General features: G+C 50.1%; 2 protein-coding genes across 4 annotated transcripts; both read left to right on the top strand.

Moving 5' to 3' along the window:
• The first annotated feature begins 1,675 nt into the window (after positions 1-1,675).
• Positions 1,676-14,597, top strand: ATF3 (activating transcription factor 3). 3 transcript variants are annotated; one of them, XM_074322158.1, is made up of 4 exons: positions 1,676-1,884; positions 7,802-8,049; positions 11,861-11,964; positions 13,129-14,597. In XM_074322158.1, exons 2-4 carry the CDS (start codon positions 7,806-7,808, stop codon positions 13,324-13,326), a joined length of 546 nt encoding a protein of 181 aa, XP_074178259.1. In that variant the 5' UTR covers positions 1,676-1,884; positions 7,802-7,805; the 3' UTR covers positions 13,327-14,597. The 3 variants fall into 3 exon arrangements, with proteins under 3 accessions (XP_074178259.1, XP_074178258.1, XP_019593681.2); XM_074322157.1 differs by having other exon boundaries at positions 1,676-1,902; XM_019738122.2 differs by lacking the exon at positions 1,676-1,884 and having other exon boundaries at positions 7,447-8,045; positions 11,857-11,964.
• A 4,091-nt stretch (positions 14,598-18,688) lies between these two features.
• On the top strand, positions 18,689-20,398 carry GARIN4 (golgi associated RAB2 interactor family member 4). The gene has a single exon (XM_019738018.2). It carries the CDS (start codon positions 18,689-18,691, stop codon positions 20,396-20,398), a length of 1,710 nt encoding a protein of 569 aa, XP_019593577.2.
• The last annotated feature ends 4,348 nt before the right edge of the window (positions 20,399-24,746 follow it).

Below are 24,746 nucleotides of genomic sequence, written 5' to 3'. Positions count from 1 at the left end.
CTGCGGAAAGGGTCATAGATTCCCGGGTGTGTGTGCAAAACTCGCGTGTGTGTGTAAAGAAGAGACAGACAGACTGATTGAACCCTCCATCATGACCGTAACAGTCGAGGGCTGCAGGTGCGCTGGAGTGGGGCTGCGGGCGAGCGAGACCCGGTCTCTGAGACCCTGTAGTTCTTACCCAAATTACCAAACTATGATCTTCGATCGCTTTTCTCCTAAGAGGCAGGTGGAAGCAGGTGTTTCTGCCGCCAGCTGTGCCCCCACACCTCACGGACGCGCAAGGAGGCGCGGGAGGCAGGTTCAGAAACATCAAGGGCCACACTGGCGTCCACACATACTCGTCTATGGGCCGTTTTGAAGGTCCCGGTTCTGCCACTCTTGAAGCCGAGACAACTAAAGTCGGGGAATACGAACCAAAACCTCATTTTAAAGATTCAAATCCAGTTCTGCTAAAGCCTCGGCTCGAATCTGGGGTCACGGGACCCAGCTTTTCCCGCCACCCGGGTTTGGAAGGAATTTCCCGGAAGGAATTTCTGCTACCGCGCCTCATTTCGGGGGCGGTCATTGCGGCCCCAGTCCAGGCGGTTCCGTCCCAGCCCAATCCGCTCTGGGCGCAGAAAAATACGCGAAAGCCGAAGAGGGCTTTTCCCTAAACAATGCGGGATAGCGAGGCGACCCCCGCCCAGCCCCGCGCGCAGAAACCAAAGCACCTTCTCTCTTCTCCTCTCCCTGGCCTCTAGGCTTCAGCCCCACTCTTGGTCGCTCAGAGATGCCTATGATTTCTCCAGGTCTCTCGTCTTTCCAGGGTCTTGTTCGTTTCACAGTCAATTTCAAACGCTTTGTGGTTGTTAAAAAATTCTAGCCCATACGGTCCCACCCTCGCCTCGGGCTCGGGCTCCCAACCGGTTCCAGGGATGGCCCGCTTGTGCACTCTTGTAGGGTGCGCAGGGGCTGCGAGCGCCTGGTGCCCGCAGAGTGCTGCCCTCCGCGCTGGGGTTAACCCACAAGACTTCTCGCGGTTCCCGCCACGGAGGTCATCCCTGGCGGTAACTGTGTGGGTTCACCGTAGGGTGCCTTTGGGCACCTCTCCCTCACCAGAGGCTAAGGCTACTGTTCCTACCCCACCCCCTACTTGCGAAGGAGGCGCTTGGCAGGGGAGGGGGTATTTTCCTGAAACTCCAGAAAATGATTACGGATTTTAGAGAAAGGACGTTTCCCAGCCTCACCTAGTCTGGGCTGCAGCCAGGACCCACCCCTTTCTTCTCTCCCCCACGAGCGCCCTCCCCCACAACCTATCCGAGGGAGAGATGCCAGCGCGGTGGAGTCATGCCGCTGGCTTGGGCACCATTGGCTCATGCCTGGAACACGCAGAGGCGAGTACGCACATCTGGCGGCCAGCCTGGGCGACTCCGGTCCTGATATGGAGAGAGAGGGCGGGCGGGTGTGTGTCCTAGCGCGCGAGACCGAGTGAACGCGCCCCAGCCCGCTCCTCCCGGAGCTTGCATCACCAGTCCCCACCTCTCCCCTCCTCCCCGATGGCCCCGCCTTCATCCCTCCTCCCTTTGCCCTGCCTAGTTCGGCTGGTTCTCGGAGGAAGCTATTAATAGCATTACGTCAGCCTGAGACTGGAGTAATCCGGGCGCGGCGCCAACCAAAGCGCTATAAAAGGGGTGATGCAACGCACTCTCAGCCACAGTCGCACACAGCGAGGCGCGCACTCCACAGCGCTCTCCTGGCGTCGCCGCCCCAGCGGACCCGCCAACCCGCGCGCCGGCCGTGCGTCCCCGGTGCTTGCCCGCCAGCCCTACCGACAGGCATCCCGACCCCGCCCCGACCCTGCCCGCCCGCCCTCCAGACCCTGGCCGCCCCGAGTGGAGACCGGAGGTGAGCGCTGGAAGCCGAGTGAGTGAGCGCGGCGAGGGTGGCTCGCTTTCCTTCCCTTTGCGCCCGGCTAGTAACCAGTCCCGCGACCCCTGCGCCCACCCCCGACCCAGGCCCCCAGCCTCCTGCTTCGAAAGAACTCTGGCTGAATATTTCCCAGCCGCCGCTGCTTCTCGGAGCTTCAGAAAGTTTCTCGCAAAGAACTCACTTTCTCTTTTGACTCAGGGCGCGAAAGGTTCTCGGTGACCGAGAGGTGGGGCTCCCGCTTCTCTGCCGGGCTGGGAACACTGCTCCTCTCCGCCCTGGTGACTTTCTTACAAGGCTGGGAGCGAGCGTGGGAAGGTGGGTGCGCGGGGATGTCCGAGGCTCTCCTTCCTGCTCGCTGTCCGGTCCATCCCTCGCCTGGTGCCCGGGCACTGGCACTGCCGAGCCCAGCCTTCCCGAGGTCCCGCAGAGGGCAGCGGAGGCCAGCGGCTCGCCGAAGGGCTGCGCCAGGGGCCGGACGGAATGAATGGAGACTGGACAGGCGAACCGAGGTGGCGGGAGCGGCCGCTGGGAGTCGCCCTGCGCACCCGGGAGGGCCAGGCAGCAAGTTCAGCGCAGGGAGCCAGGCGCGAAAAGTTCGTTGCGATAAGTTTAGAAGTGGCCAGCGCTCGTGTAGCTGTCTTGGGGCGGAAGACCGAGAGGGCTCCGGGACAGGCTGGTGTCGGACTCCTGGGTCTGAGATTTCCTGTCCCAAGTCTCTCGCGCGTTACTCCCTTACCTGTGATTCTGGCTCTTCCTCTGGCGGGTTCGCGGATTTCTCTGCTTTTCGTACCTAGAGACCCGCTGTGGGGGAAGCGAAGGTGCGAAGCCAGTTGTGCAGACAATTGAGAGACTGGCTTTATGGTCTAGTGGCCAGGACCTGAGAGCTCACACTACACTTGATGTCCTTGCGCCTCAGTATCCCCGGCTGGAAGATGGGGCACGTAGACACTACTGGCCCCTCCGCGGGTTTGCTGGCGCGAGGTGGTGGTTGGACCAGATAACCATTAAGGTCCTTATTGGCCAGAAGATTTTTAGATTCTAGAGTGGGGTGACTGAAAGGAAAGGGGCCAGTCAGGGGACTTGAATGCGGAGGGTTTCTATCTAATGTCACTGACCAGCCTCTGAGGCAATGGGGAAAGGGTGACTTCTCCATGGGGCATCTCTTCCCTTCCCAACTTTCTTTCCATTGGATTGGTTCTCCTCTGCTCCCCACACCCCATTTTCAGCTCATCTACTTACTTTCTTTCCTCCTAAGCACTTTCTTTTCTCTAATTTCATTGCCTAGAGCACATATGTTTCCTTACTAGTAAAGGAGTTGCTAAACCCTGATGGAGAAAAAAATGTGTGTGTGTGGTGGGGGAGGGGAAGGGGGCTGCCACAGGTGCTGTGTCTTATCCACACTGTGAGCCTATTGTGTTGTTTGTCACGTCTTCCAGGGCACTTATTTTGGTGTGGGTGACAGTCACATCTGTTTGTGGCCTCTGCCTCCCCAACTTTAAATGAAGGAGAAATTGATATTACTGTCCCCATGTTTTGCATTTAGCATGTGTTGTAGAATAATGCTACAGCATATAGTTTCTTGCTTTGAGGATATTCCAGACGAAGACTGCGGTGGGTGTGAGTTTTGCAGTTGTTATTGTCTGGCTGGTTTCAGAGCTAACATGGCAGGTAGCACTCTAGGCCCACAGCGTGGGTAAGATATAACACTCAGTACCTGTGGCAGTCATCCCAGCCTTTGGGTCTTTCCTGTCTTAACCCCACCCTCTCTCTCTCTCTCTCCCTCTTGGCCCTTTCTCTTCCTTGTTCTCTTCTATACTCCTTCCCTGTCTAGTCCTGTCAAAGCCTCCTCTGTGGTGGGTACCAGGTTTCTTGACTACTGACCTCTCTTCTACCTGGTCAGTGTTTCTGTTCTCCATTTGCCTTGTTGGTTGGAGCTCTGTTGGTGATGAAGCAAAATGAGCAGCTGGTGGGTGGTCAGCAGCTTGGCCTGGGCTAGACCACTCACCAGTTTTATGCCCTTGGGCAAGTCACTTTACCTTCTTGGACCTCATTTTACTCAATTACAAATGAAGACCTGACCTAGATCATTCTAGTATTAGGTGTTCTATCCCCTTCGATAAAGCCAAGGATGTCTTCCTTTTTTCAGATTGGCTGGGCTTGGAGCGGGATCAGTGGCTTCAAGTGTTAACTGTCCTTGGGAGGAGGAAGTACATAGCCAGGATACCACAGAAACCAGAAATGGTTTCATGAGTGAGAACTAGTTATTTCTTAAGACCAGTGGAGACAAGCTGGGGCCAGCAAATAGAGGGGGTGGAATTGACCTGGGGTGTCAGGAGCCTGGAGGTCAATCAAAGTGCAAAAGAGGCTGCACTGACCGGAATTTCTTGAGGGTTCCATTACTTCCTGATTAATGGGGCTAAAATGCATTGACAACAACGTTGTGAGTTCTACCTGAAATGGGGAAAGTGGAATCACAGTAGTAATGACTACCCAGGATGTGTGTAAACGCACCTTCGTGAAACTCAGCCCTGTGAGGGAACCAGGGCAGGCTGTATTGGTGTCATTTCACAGACCAGGAGACAGAGGCCCTGAAAGCATGAGTGGCTGGTTGGTGGGTGCTCAGCTTGTGAGAGGTAGTGATAGGGCATGGGAGCATAGAGTCTGAGCCTGAAGCCCAGCCTTACACCTCCCGTCTTCAAGTGGGCTGGGAGAAAGACCAACATATGAAGTGAGCAAAAGACCGATACGAGCAGCGCTTAGTGGAAAGAGATGAAAATTAAAAGTGAAAATTCAATGCAGTTGTTCATAGCTACTAGGAAATAAAATCTAGGAGCTGAATTTCCAGTTAAAGAAATACATGAGTTAAGTTTCACTTTCTTGAAAATGATGAAATTAGTATCAGTGATATGACATGATTTCTGATCAGAGACAATGAAGCAGAAGCAAAATGTCCTTTGTAGCAAGTCTGGACAATTTTAAGATCAATGCAGAAAGTCAACTCAGAAAATCCCAAACATATATATTCTTTTTTCAGTGAGGGGGATGTTAGAGATTCTCAACTTTTGGGGAAAAACCTGAAGGTTTAACTTCATTTTCCTTCTAGGGGCACAGCCTGAGTCTATGCTGAATCATACCTTAAGAGAATTGAGTAAAGAAGTAACTAGAAAGTATCTCAAGAAACTAAGCTTTAGCCCAGTGCCGAGAAAGCCCAGATCTCTGCAGCTACAACTACTTTACTTTCTGAAAGGCTTTTAACATTTTTACAAGCCATTTCTGTCCCCAAATAAGCCCACCCAATCCTTTTCATAAAAACATTCCACACCACTGACATTCTTCAGTTTCTGTCATCAGGACTACTGAATTTACACTAAGAAAGAAAGAAAAAATGTTCCCAAACAGCAGACCCCAAGCCTTGAGAGCTCATTAATAAACTTAGTGGGGTGGTAAAATGGAACTACACTCAACTGCTATGGAAATCAAACTCCCCATGTAGAGGGGAACCTGCTGGTCCTCCAAACAGCGGTCAGCCCAGTGGTAGCTCGGAATTCCATCCCTGAACTACTAGATTTTTAATGAAGTTGGAAAGGGTGGGAAACCATGAATGCCTGGGAGAATCTGAAGCTCTGTCCGTAGAAAGCTGGTTTGTCAGAGTTGACCACCTGCCAGAGAAGAACCCTCCCAGCGTCCTAAGGTTGTAGGATTAAATGATAGCAGAACATCAGTTCTAACTCATGATCCAGGGCTTTCGGAAGAGAGTTAGATACATTTCCTGGTTTTCTTTGAATAGTCAACGGTGCTGTTCATTGGCCTGGAATACTGGCCTCCAACAGTCTATCTCTGATCTTAAAGGGAAGTTAGAGGTCACAGTGTGCTATTCAGAAGTGTTTGAGATCAAAGTGAGTGACCAGCCCCCCTCCCACCTGGACCTCACAGAGCATCCGTCAGAGAACTAACCCTGTGCTGGAGAGATCCCTGGGAGGCCCAGGAAGAACGTACCTCCTAGCGGCATTATGTTTTCCAGGCCATATTCATGTATTATTTCCTCAACTCCTTGTACAACTCTATGAGAAAATAGGGTGATGGTTATTAGCTTTCTTTTACAGAGGAGAAGAGGCCTTGGGAGGTATAATGATGACATATGACTACGTGGGGCTTCTGACCCTAGTCTTGGAATTTTGTGGATTAAAAAAACCCCACTTATACATATTCCAGAAAGCAGGTAGCAGCCTGAGTGTACACCTGACTTAGAGAGATCAGCAATTCATTACCTAGAGTTTAAGTTTTCCCTGTGGTTCTGTGCTTAGTCTTCCCTCCATCACTTCAGTCCAGGACCTCCATGCGCTCCCACACCTGCCTTCTCCCCCCCCCAAGAAAAATTTGCTCTGGTTTTTTGTTTTTGCAATGTGGAATAATATTCTATAAGTTAAGCTCATGAGTTCTGGAGTCAAACCTGATTCCAAATCCTGATTCTGCCTCACACTATGACTTCATGCAAATTATTTAGCAAGTGTAAACCTCAGTTACCCTATCTATAAAATGGGGCTAGGACCTAACTCACTGATTTCGCATGAGGATTAAATGAGATAATGCACATAAGGTGTCTGGTATGAAGGAGGCACTCCTTCAATGTTAGCAATTTGCCAAAGGTCTTCCTGTCTGGCTGGTGTAGGCTAAAGACCATAGGTCCCCAGATTGAGAGGAATGCTTCAGGGGACCCCCTGCCTAGACAGTCCCCACGCTCATCACCCCTGGATAACTGGCTGCGGCGGTGTGGGAGACAACTGCTGCTGGAGGGAGTATGTGGCAGGGAGAGATTTATAGGGGGCTATTCCAAATTGGGACCATGAAACTATTACTGTTTCTACCCTTTATTTTCCTGTGGCCTCTCTGGATTCCCTGGCTGTAGAATGATGGAGGTAGACGGACCTCAGAAGCCATTGCTTTGACTGCTGCTTCCCCATTTCATGTATTCAGTCAGTCAGGCAGTCTCTAGTGGTCAGCAGGCATTGGGAGCAGCCGGGGCCACGCACTGGGCCAGGCTCTGGGACAGAGCAACAGGAGACCCAGTCCCAGTGCTGCGGGAGCTCTCAGCCATTTGCCAGATGAAGTCTGAGACGCAGATAGCTCAGGTCACACTGCTTCTTAGTGCCAGAGCCAGACCCAGACCCGTTGTAGCCCCTGACCAAGCCTCGCCACAGCACAGGGCTGAACAAGACGAGATCCAAATTCTTAGCTTCTCCCTTCTCTTTACTCTGAGGTCTTTGCTTCACCAACCTCAACTTTACAAAGGGGCTACTAGTCCCTCGTGACCTGAATCCCCATCCTCCAGCCCCTGCCGAGGACTGGCTCACAGAAACACACCTGTGACAGTTAACCATCCTCATTCTCATTTACTTGGATCTAACTTCCCGAGGGAGAAGTGTCAGAGATACATTTTCTAAATTCAGGGGTCCCCCACTCCCTGCTTTTCTGCCACTCATTGGCAGATCCAACTTGATTTCAGATGACTTCTGAGTTCCTTTTTGAAAAAGAGACTGGAAATGGGGTTACATAATAGTTTCCTTTTTTTTTTTTTTAATGTTCTTCCTCTTTCAGGACTGTTTGAGGCTATATTTGCATATGTGCATACCAGCCAAAACTAATGCTTTTGTGAATTCAAAATAGTCTGAAACGCCACCCCTGGTAAACTTAGGCATTTTATCCACATCACTGAGCTGTGTTTTTTAAGAACCTGTTTTACTTAAGCTGAGGGTGGCGTGAAATGAAAACAGAACCAAGAGCTGACGGGACTTCCCCTGGGCATGGGGCTTGGGTCGGAGGTTGCAGGTGTGGGGGGACTTGGTCCCATGCCCCCAAGTCCCTAAAGTAGTTTGGGTTTCAATGTGTCTTTCAGCAAAATGATGCTTCAACACCCAGGCCAGGTCTCTGCCTCGGAAGTCAGTGCCTCTGCCATCGTCCCCTGCCTGTCCCCTCCTGGCTCACTGGTGTTTGAGGATTTTGCTAACCTGACACCCTTTGTCAAGGAAGAGCTGAGGTTCGCCATCCAGAACAAGCACCTCTGCCACCGGATGTCCTCTGCACTAGAGTCGGTCACCGTCAGCAGCAGACCTCTTGAGATGTCAGTCACCAAAGCCCAGGTAGGTTCTACCACAAGTGCCGGTTCTTTCAGCACTTATGTATCACACACCTGCGCACCTGTCACATGCCGGGCATGCTCTCGGCAGGGGACTGCAGCGTGAATAAAACAAAACCACTGCCCTCAGGAAGCTTACGCTCTACTGGGAAGAGACAGATAATACACAAAAGAAGTAAATACATACTATGAGAGACAGGGGTGAAGGAGAAAAATACAGCAGCACAGGGGAACAGAGTGGAGTAGAGGTGGGGATGCTGTTTTAAATCAGGAGGTCGGGGATGTTTCACTGATAGAACGAAGGAGGAGAGGAAGGAGGACGTCTGGGTATCTGGAAAAAGAGCAAGAACAAGGGCATTGAGTGGGGAGTATGCTTGGTGCCTAAGGGGAGTAGCAATGTGGGCCATGTGGGCTGGGGAGTGAGGTTGGAGCTGAGCTAATAGGTGGAGGGCAGATCCGGCTGGGCCTTATAGACTATTATAAAGATACGGCCATTTACTCAGAGTGAGATGGGAAGGTTTCTGAGCAGAGGAGTGACGTGGTCTTACAGTTTCAAGTGATCCCCCTGGCTGTCATGTTAACAATGGGCAGTAGGGACAAGAGCTGAAGCAGAGCACAGAAACGAGACTGTCGCAGTGATCCACATGAGCAGAGGAGGGTCTGCATCAGCGTGGGAGCAGTGAGGGGTGTCTGGATCTGTCTTGTAGGTAAAGCTGATTTACTGACAGATTGGGCGTGGGGTATGGCTCCCAGTGGAGGAGGATTCAAGGGTGACTCCAAAATTTCCGGCCTGACCAACTGTCAGGATGGAGCGCCCACTTGCTGCTGAGATTGGGATTGTAGGGGTTGGGTCCATCCTATTCCATATCCCAGTGGCAGCTTGGGAGAGGCAGTTGGATACGTGGGTCTGGAGTTCAGAGATGTAGAGCTGGATGTATGCGTATGGCGGTCACTTAAAGCCATGGGCTTGTTTGTATGAGATCACCTGCCGTGTCTCATCGTTTTGAAGAAGCACCAAGTGTTTGTTTTCATCACTACAAGGACCCAGGTGGCCAGACTGTGGAGCAAGGACCAGTCAGCCATGCTTACAGCCGTGTGTCATGCTCACAGCCTTGGCACCAGGTTCTGCTCCAAGTTCCCTTCTGTCTCTGACGTTTGTCCTCCTCCCCTCTCAGCAACCCTTTGTAAGACCCCTGGAGTGACAGACATGGTGAGAAGTCTGGGAGGTGATTGCTGGTGAGGCTGTGGTGGCTCAAGGACTTCAGAGCTGAGGTCTTAGCTGTTTTGTTGGCCATTCCTACATGGGTGCAAGATGGGAGTGTGCCAGGCTGACTTACCTAGCATGAGCATTGCATTTGGGCAAGGAGTAGTGGAACTGGCCAAAAGAAACTGAGTTTTAAAGGAAGTTGGTTAAGACTCTCTGTGATTCTATAAAAGGGGGTTGGGGTAATGACTCCACTATAGGATTGCTCTAAGGGTTAATTAGATTACATTTGTTAAGGGTCTAGCAGAGGACGTGGCTGATAGCTCAGTGACTGGTAGCGGGGACTGCTGTGTGATGCTGTAGCCATAAGACATCATTAGGGGCATTGGCTGGGCCTAATTAACCTCAGGGGAGGTCCTCGGTACCCAGTCCAACACTGAGCAGTGCAGGGTGGATCATGGGACACTCAAGGGCATTGTTAATTTTTTAATTAAATATCTTGAGATAACAGGATGCAATGGAAGTAGTAGGATCCCCATTAGAAGGAAAGAGAGCATTTTGGAAGGATATTGGAGGGTTCTCCAGAGGAAGAAGCAGGCAGCCTGCTTTGTGGAAACACTCCTAAAACCACCCAACCCATCCGTGATTCTGTGTTCACCAAGCGACCTTCCAATGCTAGCTCAGCTTAACAAGTAGATTTTTCTACTGGGAAGAGAGTACACCAACTGACCTCCTTGAATATCCTGATCCGCTTGGTTTCTGTAATTCTCCACTTAAAGGGAGACACCAAGCCTGTGAAACCCATCGGCATCCTGTGTGTTTGGGCAGCATGAGCCTTTTCCCCAGGTCCCGGTCACCTCTGGGAAGGCAGCCAGGTGGAACGAGGCACCTGTGGCCAGGAGAAGACACAGGCCAAGAGCCAAAGGCCTGGGTTTACATCCGGGTTTTGTAGCCTACTGGTTGCTGACCAGGAGCCGATGATCCCTGGGCCTCCCTGGGCACTACCGCTACCGGCCACTGTTACTATGACTAATAGATCAGTATTTATTTGTTGGTTGCATTCTTCATTTCCACATTAATAATCTGAGGGAATTGAATTAAATGGGCTTTAGAAAGGCTTTTCCATCTCTGACAGTGTGTGACTCTGAGATTCGCTCTGCTTTCCAGTACTTCCTCATGTGAGAAAAACCTGAATTCTCTCCCACCTATCCAAAAATACTTGTCAGGTGGTAAAGGAAATACTAGCGTTTTGAGTTCTTGATGAAGATATTGATGGTGAGGTTTAATGCTTACATAGCACTGACTCTAAGCTGAACACTGTGCAAAGCACTTAAAATATATATTCACGAATTTGACCCTCATCACAACTCTACTAGGGGAGATTGTTGATCCCATTTTACAGATGAGGAAACTGAGGCTCCAAAAGAGCATGGTAGCTTGGCCAAGGTCTCACAGGTGGTGAAGCTGGGATTCAGAGGCAATTTAGTCTAAACCCAAATGTCTGCCTGTGTGGTTCTGAGATCCAGGACGTAAAAGGGGGGATTTCTCTCATCATATTTCCCCCTTGGTCTTCGTTTCTCTAAATTGCAAGGCCTTCCATCTCAGTTCAAGCAAAGTCAGTGTCATTTAATCCAAAAGGACTAGTAATGAGTCAGAGGTGAGGTGATTATGGCATGCCAGGGTCTCTTTGGTTTGAGGTGTGGCTCCCATGCCCTTTGCCACTGTCCAGAGCAGTGATAAGTGACATGACAAGGTCTGATCTTAGCAGCCTAAGCCATCACCCACGCAGCCTGCTGGGACTGCTTCATCCCGGCTGGACTCTGGTCTCTGAGCCCCATCCAGCAGCCGGACTTTGCTGATTCCCCATCAGTCTTCAGACGAAGTCAGGATCAGAGTGAACTTCCAGAGGGCCAGATCCTAAGGCAGGACAGGGTTTTGTTCTCTGAGGAGTGCCAGGCCCGGCTCACAGTGGGGCACGGAGGAAGAGATCAGTATTTAACTGGAAGATGAATCAATGGCTGGTTCTAGTTAACCACACACCATTGGCACCGTCATGGGCTGATCAGGCCAGGTTGGTGGGGAACGGGTTAGGGTTCCTCTTCTCCAGGAGCCCCCCAGGTTTCTCCTGAGTTCAGGAAGGAGCCGCTCTGGCCCTCCAGGTGAAGACCGAGCTGAATGGGGCTGAGAAGAGTTAGGGGGAGAGAGTGGCGAGGTGATGCTCTTGAGGTCATTCCCGCTTCAAGGGGAAAGGACGTGTTTCCCAAGCAGAATCTGTTTCCTGCTCTAAAGTAGTACTGTTATCACCAATAGTTATCCATTTGAATATCAAACTCTTATTTCAAAATCCAAATGCATTTGTAAAATCAGCTCAATTTTAATTTACCAATATCGCCCATGTAATTTTAACAGTTCTTTGATTTTCATCATTCATTCTTAAAGGTGTATGTGTGTAGTGAGATTTCACACAGAAGTCTAGGGCTGTATTCCTTCTGGGTCCTTTAGCATTAGGGCTGCCCTGATTTGCCAGTTTTTGCTGCAATAAAAGGCAGTGTTTTTGAGGCAGGTCGCATTTCTTGCCTCCCATTAAACATGTCCCTCTTGAATTTTATAGGCAGCCCCTGAAGAAGACGAAAGGAAAAAAAGGCGACGGGAAAGAAATAAGATTGCAGCTGCCAAGTGCCGAAATAAGAAGAAGGAGAAGACAGAGTGTCTGCAAAAAGTGAGTGCCTGCTCGCCCCTTCCTCTCCTGCTCATGTCTGCCCCCCCCCCCCAACCTCGTGAAACTATGAGAAGGGAAGTTAAAACGGCCCCTACCCAGAAGTGTTTTCCCAAGACGGGTGTTGCAGCTGGGTAGCAGAGATACCAGTGGCTGAATGAGAAGATTACAAAGCTGTTTGCACAATGAATGTGACTCTGGATGTATAAAAGGCAGGTGTGTGAATTAGAAACCACTGCAGTCTCGGCCAGTCCATACACGTCCAGCAACTTCCAGGCTACAGGACATGTCATCCAGTTAAAGAGGCTTCCTTTACTCATTTTCCTAAGAAAAGGAAGCTGCCAGCTCTCATTTGGCTCACCATGAAAAGCCTTTAATTAATCTCTTCAAACAAGTTATTTCCTTAATCCACAAGCAGTGGGTACCCTTTCTTGGTGTTCCTGTGTAGCTCTTAACTCCGCAGCCCTTCTCCTTGGCTCGTCCAATAGTCTGAGCTCCTGGCTGCATTCAGCCAGCTCCCCTTTCTCAAGGGAAAGGCATCTGTGGCAGGCAGGGCGGCCGTGGTACAGTCTTTCTGGTGATTATGTGCCTTCCCCCAGGTGTGGACAGGCCAGGGCAGAGTCTTCACGCAGGTTCCACAGGTCCCCAAGGGTTCCGTTGGTTGCTTTAGGGAGTCAGTGAAAATTAAGACATTTTGCGTGTTGCCATATATATTCTTTCTGGGGAGATGAGCTTCTCAGTGAAATTCGTGACGCACAAAAGACTAAGCACCATGAGTTTGGATTTCTCCCAGCCCCTAAGGCCCTTGCAGGTCCCGAAGACCTGCACACAGGCTGTTGGACTTGGGCAAAGGAGTTCTCTGAGCTGTTGTTTTTCACTGCAGCTTCATTCCTGTTAGAGTCACAACCCACCTCAATGTTGAGTGGAAACTCAAAGGCATCTCTGGGGAAGCCTCCAAGTTCAAAGGCTTCTCCAGAGTCTGGATTCTCCCAAACCTAATGCTGCTGTCCCGGTTTTGTGGGGCACTGTAGCATGGAGCCCAGGGCATTCCTCTGCAGCCATTCCCAGCTCGATGAGCCCTGATGTGTCCCAGGTGCCTCCCTGTGGCCACCTCCTCCTTTCTGGACCTTGGCTCCATTCCTACTAACTCTGTTGCTTGTCCCCCAGGAGTCGGAGAAGCTGGAGAGTGTGAATGCTGAACTGAAGGCCCAAATTGAGGAGCTCAAGAATGAGAAGCAGCATTTGATATATATGCTGAATCTTCATCGGCCCACGTGTATTGTCCGGGCTCAGAACGGGAGGACTCCAGAAGATGAGAGAAACCTTTTTATCCAACAGATAAAAGAAGGAACATTGCAGAGCTAAGCAGCTGTGATTCTGGGGGCAATTGGGGAGTCCTCATCGAATCATCCTTCTACATCCAAAACCCTGCAGCTTTGGAGCTCTGACTTCCTGTGCACCTCTCGAATCGCAGCAGCAAAGAACCATGGAGGTGGGAGGGCTCGGTGGCTCAGCTGGGCCTCTCCACGCTGCCCCACAGTGGACTTCGGACCAGAACAAGGGCATTTTTTGCCTCAATTCCAGGATTTAGGCCTTTACATACCGGCCTTTCTTGGATTGTCCTGATGGCCCCTGGTTTAGGGTCCTGCCTGCCTTCGTCTGGATTCTACAAAAACCAGGACTCCCACCATTAGGATTCATGCAAAAGAAGTGCCTGTACCTTGGGTGGGTGGGGTGGGGCCACCTGCTCCACTGCCACTGCCACAGTCGCTGGTAGGGGACGTGGAGTGAGAATGGCATTTAGCAACGTTGTGCAATGGCCAGGGTTGTGCTTCTAGCAAATATGCTGTTATGTACAGGACACACTGTGTGCAAGGCGTTTGTTTCATAACTAAGCGTTGTGCTCTCCTGATGTTTGTTCCAACAACACTGGTGTGATTTTGTCATGACTTTCCTCAGATCTGTTTCTGAGAGTTTGTGAGGGCTATCACCACATGTAGTGTCTTACAAAATGTTTCCCGGAGCTTGTCAGCTCCAGGAAAACAGAATTCTGCCGGCCAGCAATGCAGTTTTGTGCCAACGGAGAAGGCTGCCTTTCCCTTGGCACCCGGGCGTTAACACAAAATTCAAGGGCACCACTGCAGGTCCTCTGTTGCAAACTCAGTTATCATGTCACAGGAAGAAAGCAGAAAGTCCACCTTCCAAAGGTTAGGACTCTCCGCTCAGTGACTTAGGTCCGCCGTTATTTCTAGGTGGGAAGAGCCAAAGAATATTTCATTTTCCTTGACTTGCAGGAGAAAACCACATTCACCTGCTTTGGAGACAGGTTTGAGGCAAGGTGATGCCTAGGCTTTAGCATTATTGGATGTCAATGGCATTGTTTTTGTCATGCAGATGTTTGTAGAAATCTGGCCTAGAGCATGTACAGCTGTGAGAGGTCCTTCGCACTGGCCACGAGGACGCTGGCTACTACTGTTTGTTTAAATTCTGATGTTTCTGTGAAATCCTCAGAGTGTTTCAACTTACTCGATAGTATCATTACAATTTTCTGTAAGAGAAAAATATTACTTATTTATCCTAGTTTTCCTAACCTGTCCATATAATAAATATTGGAACCAAGATACGGTAAACGTTAAGTGTTGTGCTGGTTTCTGTTCTTTTTCATGGGTTGGTTGTTGAGAGCTTGTCACTTCCCATCCCTTTCCTCTCCTTGGCTTAGGGAGGGGGTTATTTAGCTTTGGCTATTCCCCACTGTCCTTCTTTATTCTCTGGGGTAAGCTAGCTGGGGCAGTTGACTTTCAACCCTGTTCCTCAGTCTGTGGCATCTGACGCTCGATTTCTCATTAACAAACCCAGGAACACAGCACCAAATCAATCGGTTAGACCCACTGTTTGGTGTTAAGATAGAATTCTGATATGAAATCTGAATTGCTGAATATCTCCACTAGCAGTTTCACTGAATGTCCATAAGCCTCAAACACACACCTGTTGTTCACCTTGAGCCATGGACACCTTACGTTCTGCCACAGAACTCTTGAAGTCGTCCCTGGAATGTAGTAGTATGATATCCAAATGTGTGTCTCATGGTTGCAAAAAAATGTATTTCAATTATCAGAAAAGGAGGGGTGGGGATGAAAAGGAAGAAAGAATAATTTTAGAGGGGACAGGTGTGATAATTCAAAGAAAACTATTCTACCTAATTTTCTGGACTCTCCAGAGCATGTGATTCTTTAGGTCTGGAGCAGAGCCGGGCTCCCTTGCTCTTTGCCTGTGCACTTACCTAACACTCACAGGCGAGAAATAAGAATTGGCTACCCTGCTACCAATGCTGTTCTTCAGAGAGGTAGTGGCTTTGTTAAATGTTAAGATTTGTGCACACAAATGTGCCTGCTCCTTTGAACTTGTGTATGGTTCCTTTAAACTATCACCTGTGACACAGGTGTCCTAATTTTGCTGCTTTAATTGCATATCACGGGTAGTTCCTAATCTGTAAAGAGCCATCTGGTGGAAGTACCATTCACCCCTTCCTTTAGGAGATAATCTTTCCCTTATCCTGATGGAGGGGAAAAATTCCTTGCATTTACCCTCTGGTTATGAGCATAGGTGCCAAGTGTTAAGCTGCCATAGGCAATAATGGATTGGAGAGGAAGGAAGGGGCTGGTGGCTATGGCAAGAAAAATTGATCTGAGAAATGCACTGTATATGGTTAATGGAACTGTACATTCTTTAAACAAATGCATTAAACATGGTTTTGTTTTCTGTAGCCAAGTTTATGTTTTCATACTTTAATAAAAAAAAAAAGGATGAATATGTATTTACCCTCAAATCGTTTAGTTCATCTTGTTTTACATTCGACGGAGAGGGAAAGTTGGGGGTGTCTAGCTAGGAGAGCAAACTCGGATGGGACCTCCTCCAAAATCAGGCACCTAGACTGACAATCAATGTCTTTTCATTGGGCTGCCTCTGTGGTTATGTCACATTGATGGGATGGGAAGCCCACCCTCTCTCCTGTCCTCATCCTGTCCCCATTGCCTTCCCCTGAGACCTGGCCTGACACCTGTTTCAGAGTAAAGAGCTTTAAAGGGTTCTGGCCCAGGACAGGGGTTCTGGAACTGAAACCTTCACTTTCTGCCAAAAGCTAAATGCTATTTTCCATTAAATCCTAATTTCTCCCCATGGGCTTTGAACAAACCCAAACCCAAACCAAGTTTTCTCCTCTCTTCCCCATCCCATGCCATGCTGTGTTTCCCTGAAAATAAGACCTAACTGGAAAATAAACCCTAGCATGATTTTTCAGGATGGCATACCCTGACAATAAGCCCTAATGTGTCTTTTGGAGCAAAAATTAATAAAGACCCAGTCTTATTTTCGGGGAAACAGTACTATTTGGTTGTATTCAAACAGTTTCTTGAATACAACCGTACAGTGTTTTCATGGATCTGCCCGAGGGGAAAGCTTAGGAGAGGCCAGATGTGCCCATTGAGAATCCTTCTGTCTTCTCTAACCCCAGAAGATTCTCTCTGTCTTATCAAAAACTGCTCTCAGGAAGGAATTCACAGCACAACTTAAAGGGCCGGTTGAGGACTAATGCCTATAAAAGGAACATTTACCGAGACAATATGCTCAGCACTTTATATGCATTATCTTATTTAATCCAGCAACTGTTATTATCCCCATTTTACAGATGAGGAAGTAGAGAGCTGAGGAGCTTGCTCGAGGTCACACAACTGACTTTTCTAAAGATGAAACCTATGATTTTTAACTATAAGAGTTCTGAGCAGGAGTATGTGTGTGGGGGAGGGGTGATTAATATATGCATAACGTAAAATTTGCCATTGTAACCATTTTAGAGTATACAAGTTGGTGGCATTCAGTACATTCACAATACTGTGTGACCATCACCACTAGTTGCAGAATTTTTCATTACCCTAAAGGAAATCCTGTACCTAATAAGCAGTCACAACCCATTCTGCCCTCCCTCCAGTCCTAGGCAACCAATAATCTGTCTGTCTCTGTGGATTTGCCTCTTGTGGATATTTCATATACATGGAATCATGCAATACGTGGTCTTTCATCTCTGGCTTCTTTCACTTAGCATGTTGTCAAGGTTCATTCATGTTGTAGCATGCATTCCTCATTCCTTTTTATGGCTGAATAATATTCCACTGTATGGATAAACCAAATTTTGTTTATCCATTCATTTACTGATAGACAGATGTGTGTATTTTAAGCAAAAGATAGCCTTTATTCTCAAGGAATGAATTTCTAAGGTTTGATTTCAGGTATAACTTCAAATTGGGAGGTTAGAGGGCTGGAAACAGGGGTCTTCCTCCGAACTTTCAAATAACCATTTAGAAATCACTTCTCCTGTGGCCTCGCCCTGTGGGAGAGGCAGTAAGGCAGGAGGTATAATGATACATGCTCCCCACAGGGGTCAGGGCTTCCAAACCATTTCCGCATGGCCGGGAGTTTCTACAGCAAGGCCTTTGGCAGGCGCCTGGAATGGAAGCTTACGTCTCAGGGTACCCCACCACCAGCATTTCACTGGGGTCTTAAGAGAGAGTTCTAGGTTTCCACACACAAACTGTTTGCACAAGCATAATGGGGGAGGAGAACTGAGGTTAGCCCCTAGGTAAGTTAACTCCCAACTCAGGCCAGCCACTCTCTTGGGTTCTCTGCATAACATACACACACACATAGAGTTCATTATGCAACTTCTAATAACGCACAGAATGGGTCTTCTTAAGGAAAGTCGTTAACTCCATCGCGCTTGAAAACATTTGGTTGGCCGGAGCATTCTTTGTGAGGCCAAGTGCTGCAGTGGTTCAGAACAAAGCCTTTAGACTCAGCGAGATCTGCCTTCAAATACTGCCTGCACTACCACTGCTTGTGTGAGGTTAGGCAAGTGATCCAACTTCAGTAAAATGAGGATGGTAGCAACAGTACGAAACTCAATGGAGTCTTATGATCCTGTGTGTAGAACGTAGCACAGTGCCTAGAGGAAGCGATTTTTAATGTTATTATCAAAGGTCACCATGTCAACACTTACTGAGATTTTATAGAAGGACGAGCTAGGGACCAAGACTACCAACTCTAGATTATTCAATAAACGTAAACCATAAGCTCAAATGGTTCAAATGTACCCCATCATCTTCTGTTCCTATAGATTTTGTCCAGTTTTTACTGTGGTACCCCCCTGAGCCCCTGGCAGGATGGGTCTGTCCTCTCTGGAGGCAACTGGGGTGTTTCAGGGGATGATGGTGGCCCTACACTGAGGGGGCAGCTGGGGGGTGAGAAACAAAGGAGTGTGTGACAGTAACAGGTCACAAAGGGCAGCAGAGGATAAATATGGCTGCGCAGGGGGTTTAGGCTGAGTGAGGGGAGTTCACAGCCTCTCAGGGAAATAAAAAATCAGAGGCGGAGGTGAGGTGAGGCCGAAGGGGAGCCCACTCTACAATCTCTACATCCTTGAAGAGGTTCAGTCTGAGGTCCAGGCTCCCTCCAGCATCCCTACGGCAATCATCTGTGCCCCCACCCCAACCCCTGCTTCTGGGACGCTGTGAGGCAAAGGGGTTGCTGGCGGGCTGGGGTGGGGTGGAGGGACCTGCCACAGATCCATCTGTGTGACACAGGAGCACCGCTCCTCCCTCTTCTGACAACGAGACCAAGAAAGAGAAGACCCAGGGCCCCGCCTTGCCAGCCCAGCTTGTCATGAGAAAACGCAGCCATGAACAAGAGTGAGTCTCTGTTACCGTATTACACGCCCCAGAGTAGCTCTGGTGGGGGCATGTTCAATACCACCATGGGGAAACTACAGCGACAGCTGCACAAGGGAGAATATGACATCTTCAAGTACGCACCTATATTTGAGAGCGACTTTATCCAGATCACCAGAAAGGGAGAGGTGATCGATGTACACAACCGGGGCGGCATGGTGACCGTGGGCGTCGCCTCCACCAGCCCCATCCACCCACTACCAGACGTCATGCTGCTGGCCCGACAGGCGACCAGAGGTGGAAAGCATGCTGGGCGCGGCCAGGTCACCAAGAAGAAACGCCACAAGGCTGCAAAAACCTTAGAACTCACCAGGCTCCTTCCCTTGAAGTTTGTACGGATCTCCATTCATGACCGTGAGAAGCAACAGCTACGTCTGAAGTTTGCCACGGGCCGTTCCTGCTACCTACAGCTGTGTCCCCCTCTGGATGCACAGAAAGACCTCTTTGCTTATTGGGAAAAGGTCATTTACCTTCTGCGACCACCACGGGACATTAACATTGGCACCCATGCCACTCCTGCCAAGGAAACGACATGCACGCCTGTGTTTGAGGAAGGTGACAGGAGTTGCCCAGCAGCGGTCGCTTTCCAGGGGGAAGGGGAGCAGGACCAGGTCAGCACCAAAATCCTCCACGTGACCTTGGAGGTGGCTGGGGCCACCTCTGCAGCTTTTGCTGGGGGGGAGGGGACCCTATATGACTTCCACAAACCCACTGCCATGGCCGATGCAGCCACCCCCCACACAAAATCTACAGAGCTGGACCAAGTATCAGCAGCAGGGCCAACAGCAGGCGCTTTGAGCATGGCAGTAACCGAGTCTGCTGCCCCTGAACAGCTAAGCATGGCCATAGCAGGGGCAGCTACCAAGGGTCCAGGAGGAAGTAAAACCAGCATAGCCATTGCGGGCGCTGCCACCATGTCCTCGAAGAGCATTAAAATGGCCTTGGCAGGTGCTGCAAACAAGTCCTCAGAGTGTCCTTCCAGCACTAGCCTCTCTCCAGAAGCCAGCACGACCGCTGCAATTGCAAAAGCAGAACCTACCAGCAAGACTGTTGGAGAAACAGCTGATGAGGCAGCCACAGGACCTCTCATCTCGACCTTGCCCAGGGAAGGTCGCCTGAGTGAACAGGTGAGAAGGCGGCAGCGAGTGTCCCCGGGCAGGGCTGAAGCCCGCCAGAGCAGAAGGGAGCGGAGGGAAAAGGAGAGAGCTCTCAGGGGTGCCCATCACCGCAGGACTACGGAAAGCCAACACGAGGCAGAGGGGGACAAGCTGTTCCAAAAACCGCCTGGCCAGTCCTTAGCCAGACAGAGAGATGACAAAACGGAGAAAGGCCACAGCAGCCCAGGGGGCGGCAGGCATGCCCCCATCGCCAAGGAGTCAAGGACGTCTCACAAACTGGCGAGGAGCTCCACGACAAGTTCATGTTCCACAACCAAGAAACTCAACAGGATCAGCTTTTTCTTGAGGAACATCAAAGCCAATCTTACTACAAAGACCGTAGCCTCACCACACGGTAAGGATGTGGCCATCTTGACTGAGACGTCAGAGAAGAACCGCATGGAGGCCATCAAGGAGACAGCACCAGGTGGCCAGGAGCTGACAATGGCTGATAGTGTGACATCTGAGACCACGGAGACGGTGACCCTTGAAGCCCATTACTAGGACCCAGAGCTGGAAGCTGCAAAAGGGACCAGGGCGCAGGGAAGCATCTCTGGAGAGCCTAGTCCAGCTTTCCTTCCTGCAGTTTAAATAAAGAACGGTTCCACCTGAGAATGTCGTGCTGCATTCTGTCTGAATTTCTATGCCCTGGAGCCCAGTAGTGACCTCACAGTGGATTCTGTGATGTTAATTGTGAGACTCCAATGTCCAGGTACGGGCAGCCCAACCTCCCCGGTGCCCAGCAGAGCCAACAGCAGGGATCCATCTTGCCTCAATTCCTTCTGACCTTGTTCCCCAGGTCCAAGGCTGAAAGTCAGACTATGACCTGGGAAGCTCCACCTCCGCCATCTCCCCGTCCTTTATAAACAATTCCTCTCCCTGAACTTCCATAGACAAAGCAAAAACAGGACTCACTCGAGCTATTCAGGGAGCGGGGTGGGGTGCGGCAGCGTTTGTTGGCAATCAGAAGGGAGGACTCTAGTTTAGCCCTAGCCGTTCCATGCTAAAGTATACACCTTGGAGAAACACGTCTAGGAGACAGCTATGAGAGTGTTTCTAGCAAAAATAATTGAATAGCAAAACACTAGAAACAGCCCACATTTCTAACAACAGAATTGATAATACAGTAGGATATGAATAGAGTGGGATATTCAATAGTGAAAAATGAATGGCAGCTACACACATTAGCACAGATAAACTTCTCATAACATTTTTTAAAACGGGTCAGAATACGGTATCATTCCACCCAGAGAACAGCTCAAAAACAAAATCAAACAATACACTGCATAGGATACATGTTTGCTAAATGTAAACAAAAACAGAACAGTAAACACACAAAATTCAGCACAAGAGTTTTCTCTAGGGCAGAAAGTTAAGAGATCAAGTTGGTGAGTACAAGCCTTTCGGTGCTGTTGGTAATTGTTCTATTTCGTAAGCAAGGTGGTGAGTATTTTTTTTCTCACATTTTAATATCTCTGAAATCAGAGGTACAATCACCATGGCGATTATAATGACGTTGTTGCCTCAGAGATATCTTAGCCAATGTCTTCCCCTATATATATTCACTCTGATGTATGCACAGAAGTGATATGTCTGAAAGGTCTAGACTCTTTAAATTACATTTATTCAAGGTAAATTATTACAAGAACCTTTGGTAGGTTATTAGGAAAAGAAGGAATGATATCCCTGTTCTACAGATGAGAACACTGAGACTCACAGAAGGTAACTTGCCACAGTGGGACTTTTGCTTCTGCCCGCTGCTTCCTGCACAGCCCTGTCTCAGGCATGGGGAGGGGGCAGAGCAAACAAGTCTCAGGAGACTGGGCCAGCACAAAACCCTGACACAGCAGCGTTCTCACCGGCACATTCCAAAACTCTAAAGAGATGAGCACCAAATTTACTGGATTGAGGGTAGGGAGAGGTGTGGTTGCTGGGGAGCCTCTGTGAGTTCATTTGTGAACTCCAGCAGCTCACAGCCCTTAGCTGGCCTTATCTCAAGAGTGTCCAGACCACCCTTGAGCTGTGTCTGGCTCCCAGGCTTCCGTCCCCAGCTCTGAGAGGACCTACCCTGCAGCCATAAACAGACCTCCTGCCTGGAATTCCAGGGCCCACTCCTGACTGGGGCCCAGTTCTCCTCCCCCAGCCACTAATTAAACTTTTGAAAGCCAGGCTCAGAATGGTTTCTCTATACCAAATCTTCAAGAACTTCCTTCTTCTGGAGTTCCAAAAACAAATCCTTAAACCTCACATGAAGGAGGTTATGAGTTAGGTCACAGCATCCTCGTTGCTTGGGCCTTCACAGTTGGTGACTTTCACAGACCCTGGGGGTGGGGAGAGGTCTCTCTGGTTGGTAGAGGGCATGGTGGGCACGGGGAGGGGCACTGCTGAGGCAACACATGTCCACTGTTTCCTCTGGCAAAGCAAGTTCCTGGCCCCAGGGTGGGGGATTATTGGAATGAGTCAAGTTATTCTTAAGAAAGGCGGGAACATGCCAGAGATTAGATACGAATGGGCCCTGCGAAGAAAACAACCCCGGAATCATTAACCCAGAGCTTCAGAGAAGACTGGGGGCCGCAGGGAGACAGAATTAATGGTTTACTCTTGACCAGCTTTTCCCTGGACTCAAGGTGGGGAAATTACAGAAAGATCACATCACATTCCTTTCATCTTACAATTTCCACACAGGCAAGTGCAGGTAAACACTAGGCTGGAAGGAAAACATGCAATAAAAACATGCGCGTGGCACTTAGCCGTTTGAACAACTTAATGCATGTGACCCTTCTGATTCGCATCTCTCTCCGTTTTGCAGATCAGCAAATGGGAGTTGAGAGCGTTTAAAGGACTTGCTTAAGGCAGGAGGTGATGGTGCAGAGAGAGAGCAACCCCAGTGCAACCCTTTTCATGCAGCATCTGCTGCGTGCCGGCACAGGTCCTGCTTGGAGGGACAGAGCTGGTGGAAGAAACAGGACAGGCGTGAGTATTATCACAACTCTGAGTGACAGATATGAGGAGAGCCTCGTGTTCAGGGAACAGGATCCTTCCAGAGGAAGGGCTCTGGGGCAAGGGAAGCAGTTGCGGGTGAGGGAAGGCTTCACAGCGGAATTGGCAGCATTAAGAATGAACAGGGCTCTGCCAGGTGGAGGAAGTATGGGGACCAAGGAGAAAGGTGGAGATGGTGGCAGGAGGGGCGGGGAGAGCATCTGGCCATGGAAAAGAATGTGTGCAAAGTACAAAGGCTTAAAACATCACAGTGTGTTGAGCAACTGCAAGCATTTCAGCATTGTTGGTTGGAGGACAAGGGGAGACGAGGCCCATGAGGCTGGAGAATCAGGCAGCTGGATCCTGAGGTGCCTGGGTGCTGCGTGAATGTCCAGGACCCTGAAGGCCAGCACCTGATGGGAGCACGATCGCTCCAGCTGCGGGGTGGGGACTTGATGGGCAGGGGGCTGTCTGGAGACAGGGGACCCTCCAGGAAGCCATTGCATTAATCCTGGCCAGTGAAAGGGAGCCCCAAACCTGCACAGCAGTGGGGGCAGAGTCAGGAGAGGTTGAGGCTTATGGTTTAGGCTCAGCACTCATCTAAAGGAGGAGGAACTGACAAAAGGACAGGTGTCTTCTCCCTGTGCTGACTTGGTCCGTAATGGGAGTGGTAAGAAGAGAGGCTCATGGGAAAGCAAGGATGAACGTGTTAGGATATAAAACAGTATTTTCTAGATGGATAAGGTGTAAAACATCAGGAGAAGCCCCCAACGGGTGCTGTCAGGCTTCAGCACTTGGAGGTCTCTGAAAGGAGAGACCCCGCGAGCCGTTCCTTATTCATCCAGGCAGGCCTGTTCCCACACATCCCTCCTCCGCCGGCAGAGCCGCCAGGTAGAGCCCCTGGTGGTCAAGTCCTGGTCCTGCAGGCTGGTGCTTGAATAAGGGAAGCCAGAACTGAGGCCCGGGGGCAGCCACATTTACCCTTCGTCCCACCACAGTTGGCCTAATGCTAATCCCAGCCGTGTGAGCTGGGGGTCTGGGTGAGGAGGACGTGTCTCATCCAGGCCGAATGGCCTGCAAGACAGGTCCCCTAGGAGCTGGAAAATTCAGACTCAAAGACACAATGAGTGACCAGCAAGAATTGGGCTGGGGGTGGAGTCAGTGTCAGGGTCCCTCTGCGGCCTAGAAGTCATTTGAGAAACAATTGTTGAGCACCTACTACGAGCAAGATAGGAAATCAGGGACGAGAAAATGTACACACACACACACACACACACACACACACACACACACCAGTTATACAAATCAAAACGTGATGGTGGCCTCAGGCAGTGCTCAAAGGGGAGGGGAGGTCTGAGCAGAGCGATAGTAGGCCAAGTACGCCTGGCAGAGGGAACGGCCTGATGGAGAAAAAAAGGGCTTGGGGGGTTTGGGGCTTGGGAGGTGTTCATGGACAGCAGACAAGTGCAGCGTGCCCAGGGTGTCATTTGGGGGAGAGAGTGGGGTATGGGAAGGTGGGAGGCATGAGGGAAAGGAGGGAAGAGGAGGGGAAGCCACAACATAGAGGAGAGACCTGGAATGCTCCATCCCTCTGCTGAACCCCACCATCTGCATTACTGCAAGGGGGCCAGTAATCCAAGACTGGCTGAGGGGTGTTCAGAGCTCGGCTCTCCAGGAGCAGAAGGGCAAGTTGAGAGAACCTGAAATGTATAGTAGAGGGCCAGCTTCCCACACACTCTCCGAGTAGACGTGTTCCCACAGGTGTGCCAAAATATTGCTACCCCTCATCCTGGGGGGCACACAGAGGACGGGGCTTGTCGGCTTTGGCTGTCAGGAGCCCATCTGGTACCCAGTGTGCCATCCCAATGGCGTC

This window comes from Rhinolophus sinicus, linkage group LG17, assembly GCF_036562045.2.
Source record: "Rhinolophus sinicus isolate RSC01 linkage group LG17, ASM3656204v1, whole genome shotgun sequence".
NCBI lineage: Eukaryota > Metazoa > Chordata > Mammalia > Chiroptera > Rhinolophidae > Rhinolophus > Rhinolophus sinicus.
This window is presented reverse-complemented; position numbering and strand designations above follow the sequence as displayed.

Coding starts and splice junctions, on each gene's coding strand:
- ATF3 (XM_074322158.1), top strand. CDS start 7,806: ATGATGCTTCAACACCCAGGCCAGGTCTCTGCCTCGGAAGTCAGTGCC. Junction 8,050..11,860: donor AGTCACCAAAGCCCAGGTAG/GTTCTACCACAA, acceptor TTTTATAGGCAG/CCCCTGAAGAAGACGAAAGG. Junction 11,965..13,128: donor AGACAGAGTGTCTGCAAAAA/GTGAGTGCCTGC, acceptor CTTGTCCCCCAG/GAGTCGGAGAAGCTGGAGAG.
- GARIN4 (XM_019738018.2), top strand. CDS start 18,689: ATGAACAAGAGTGAGTCTCTGTTACCGTATTACACGCCCCAGAGTAGC.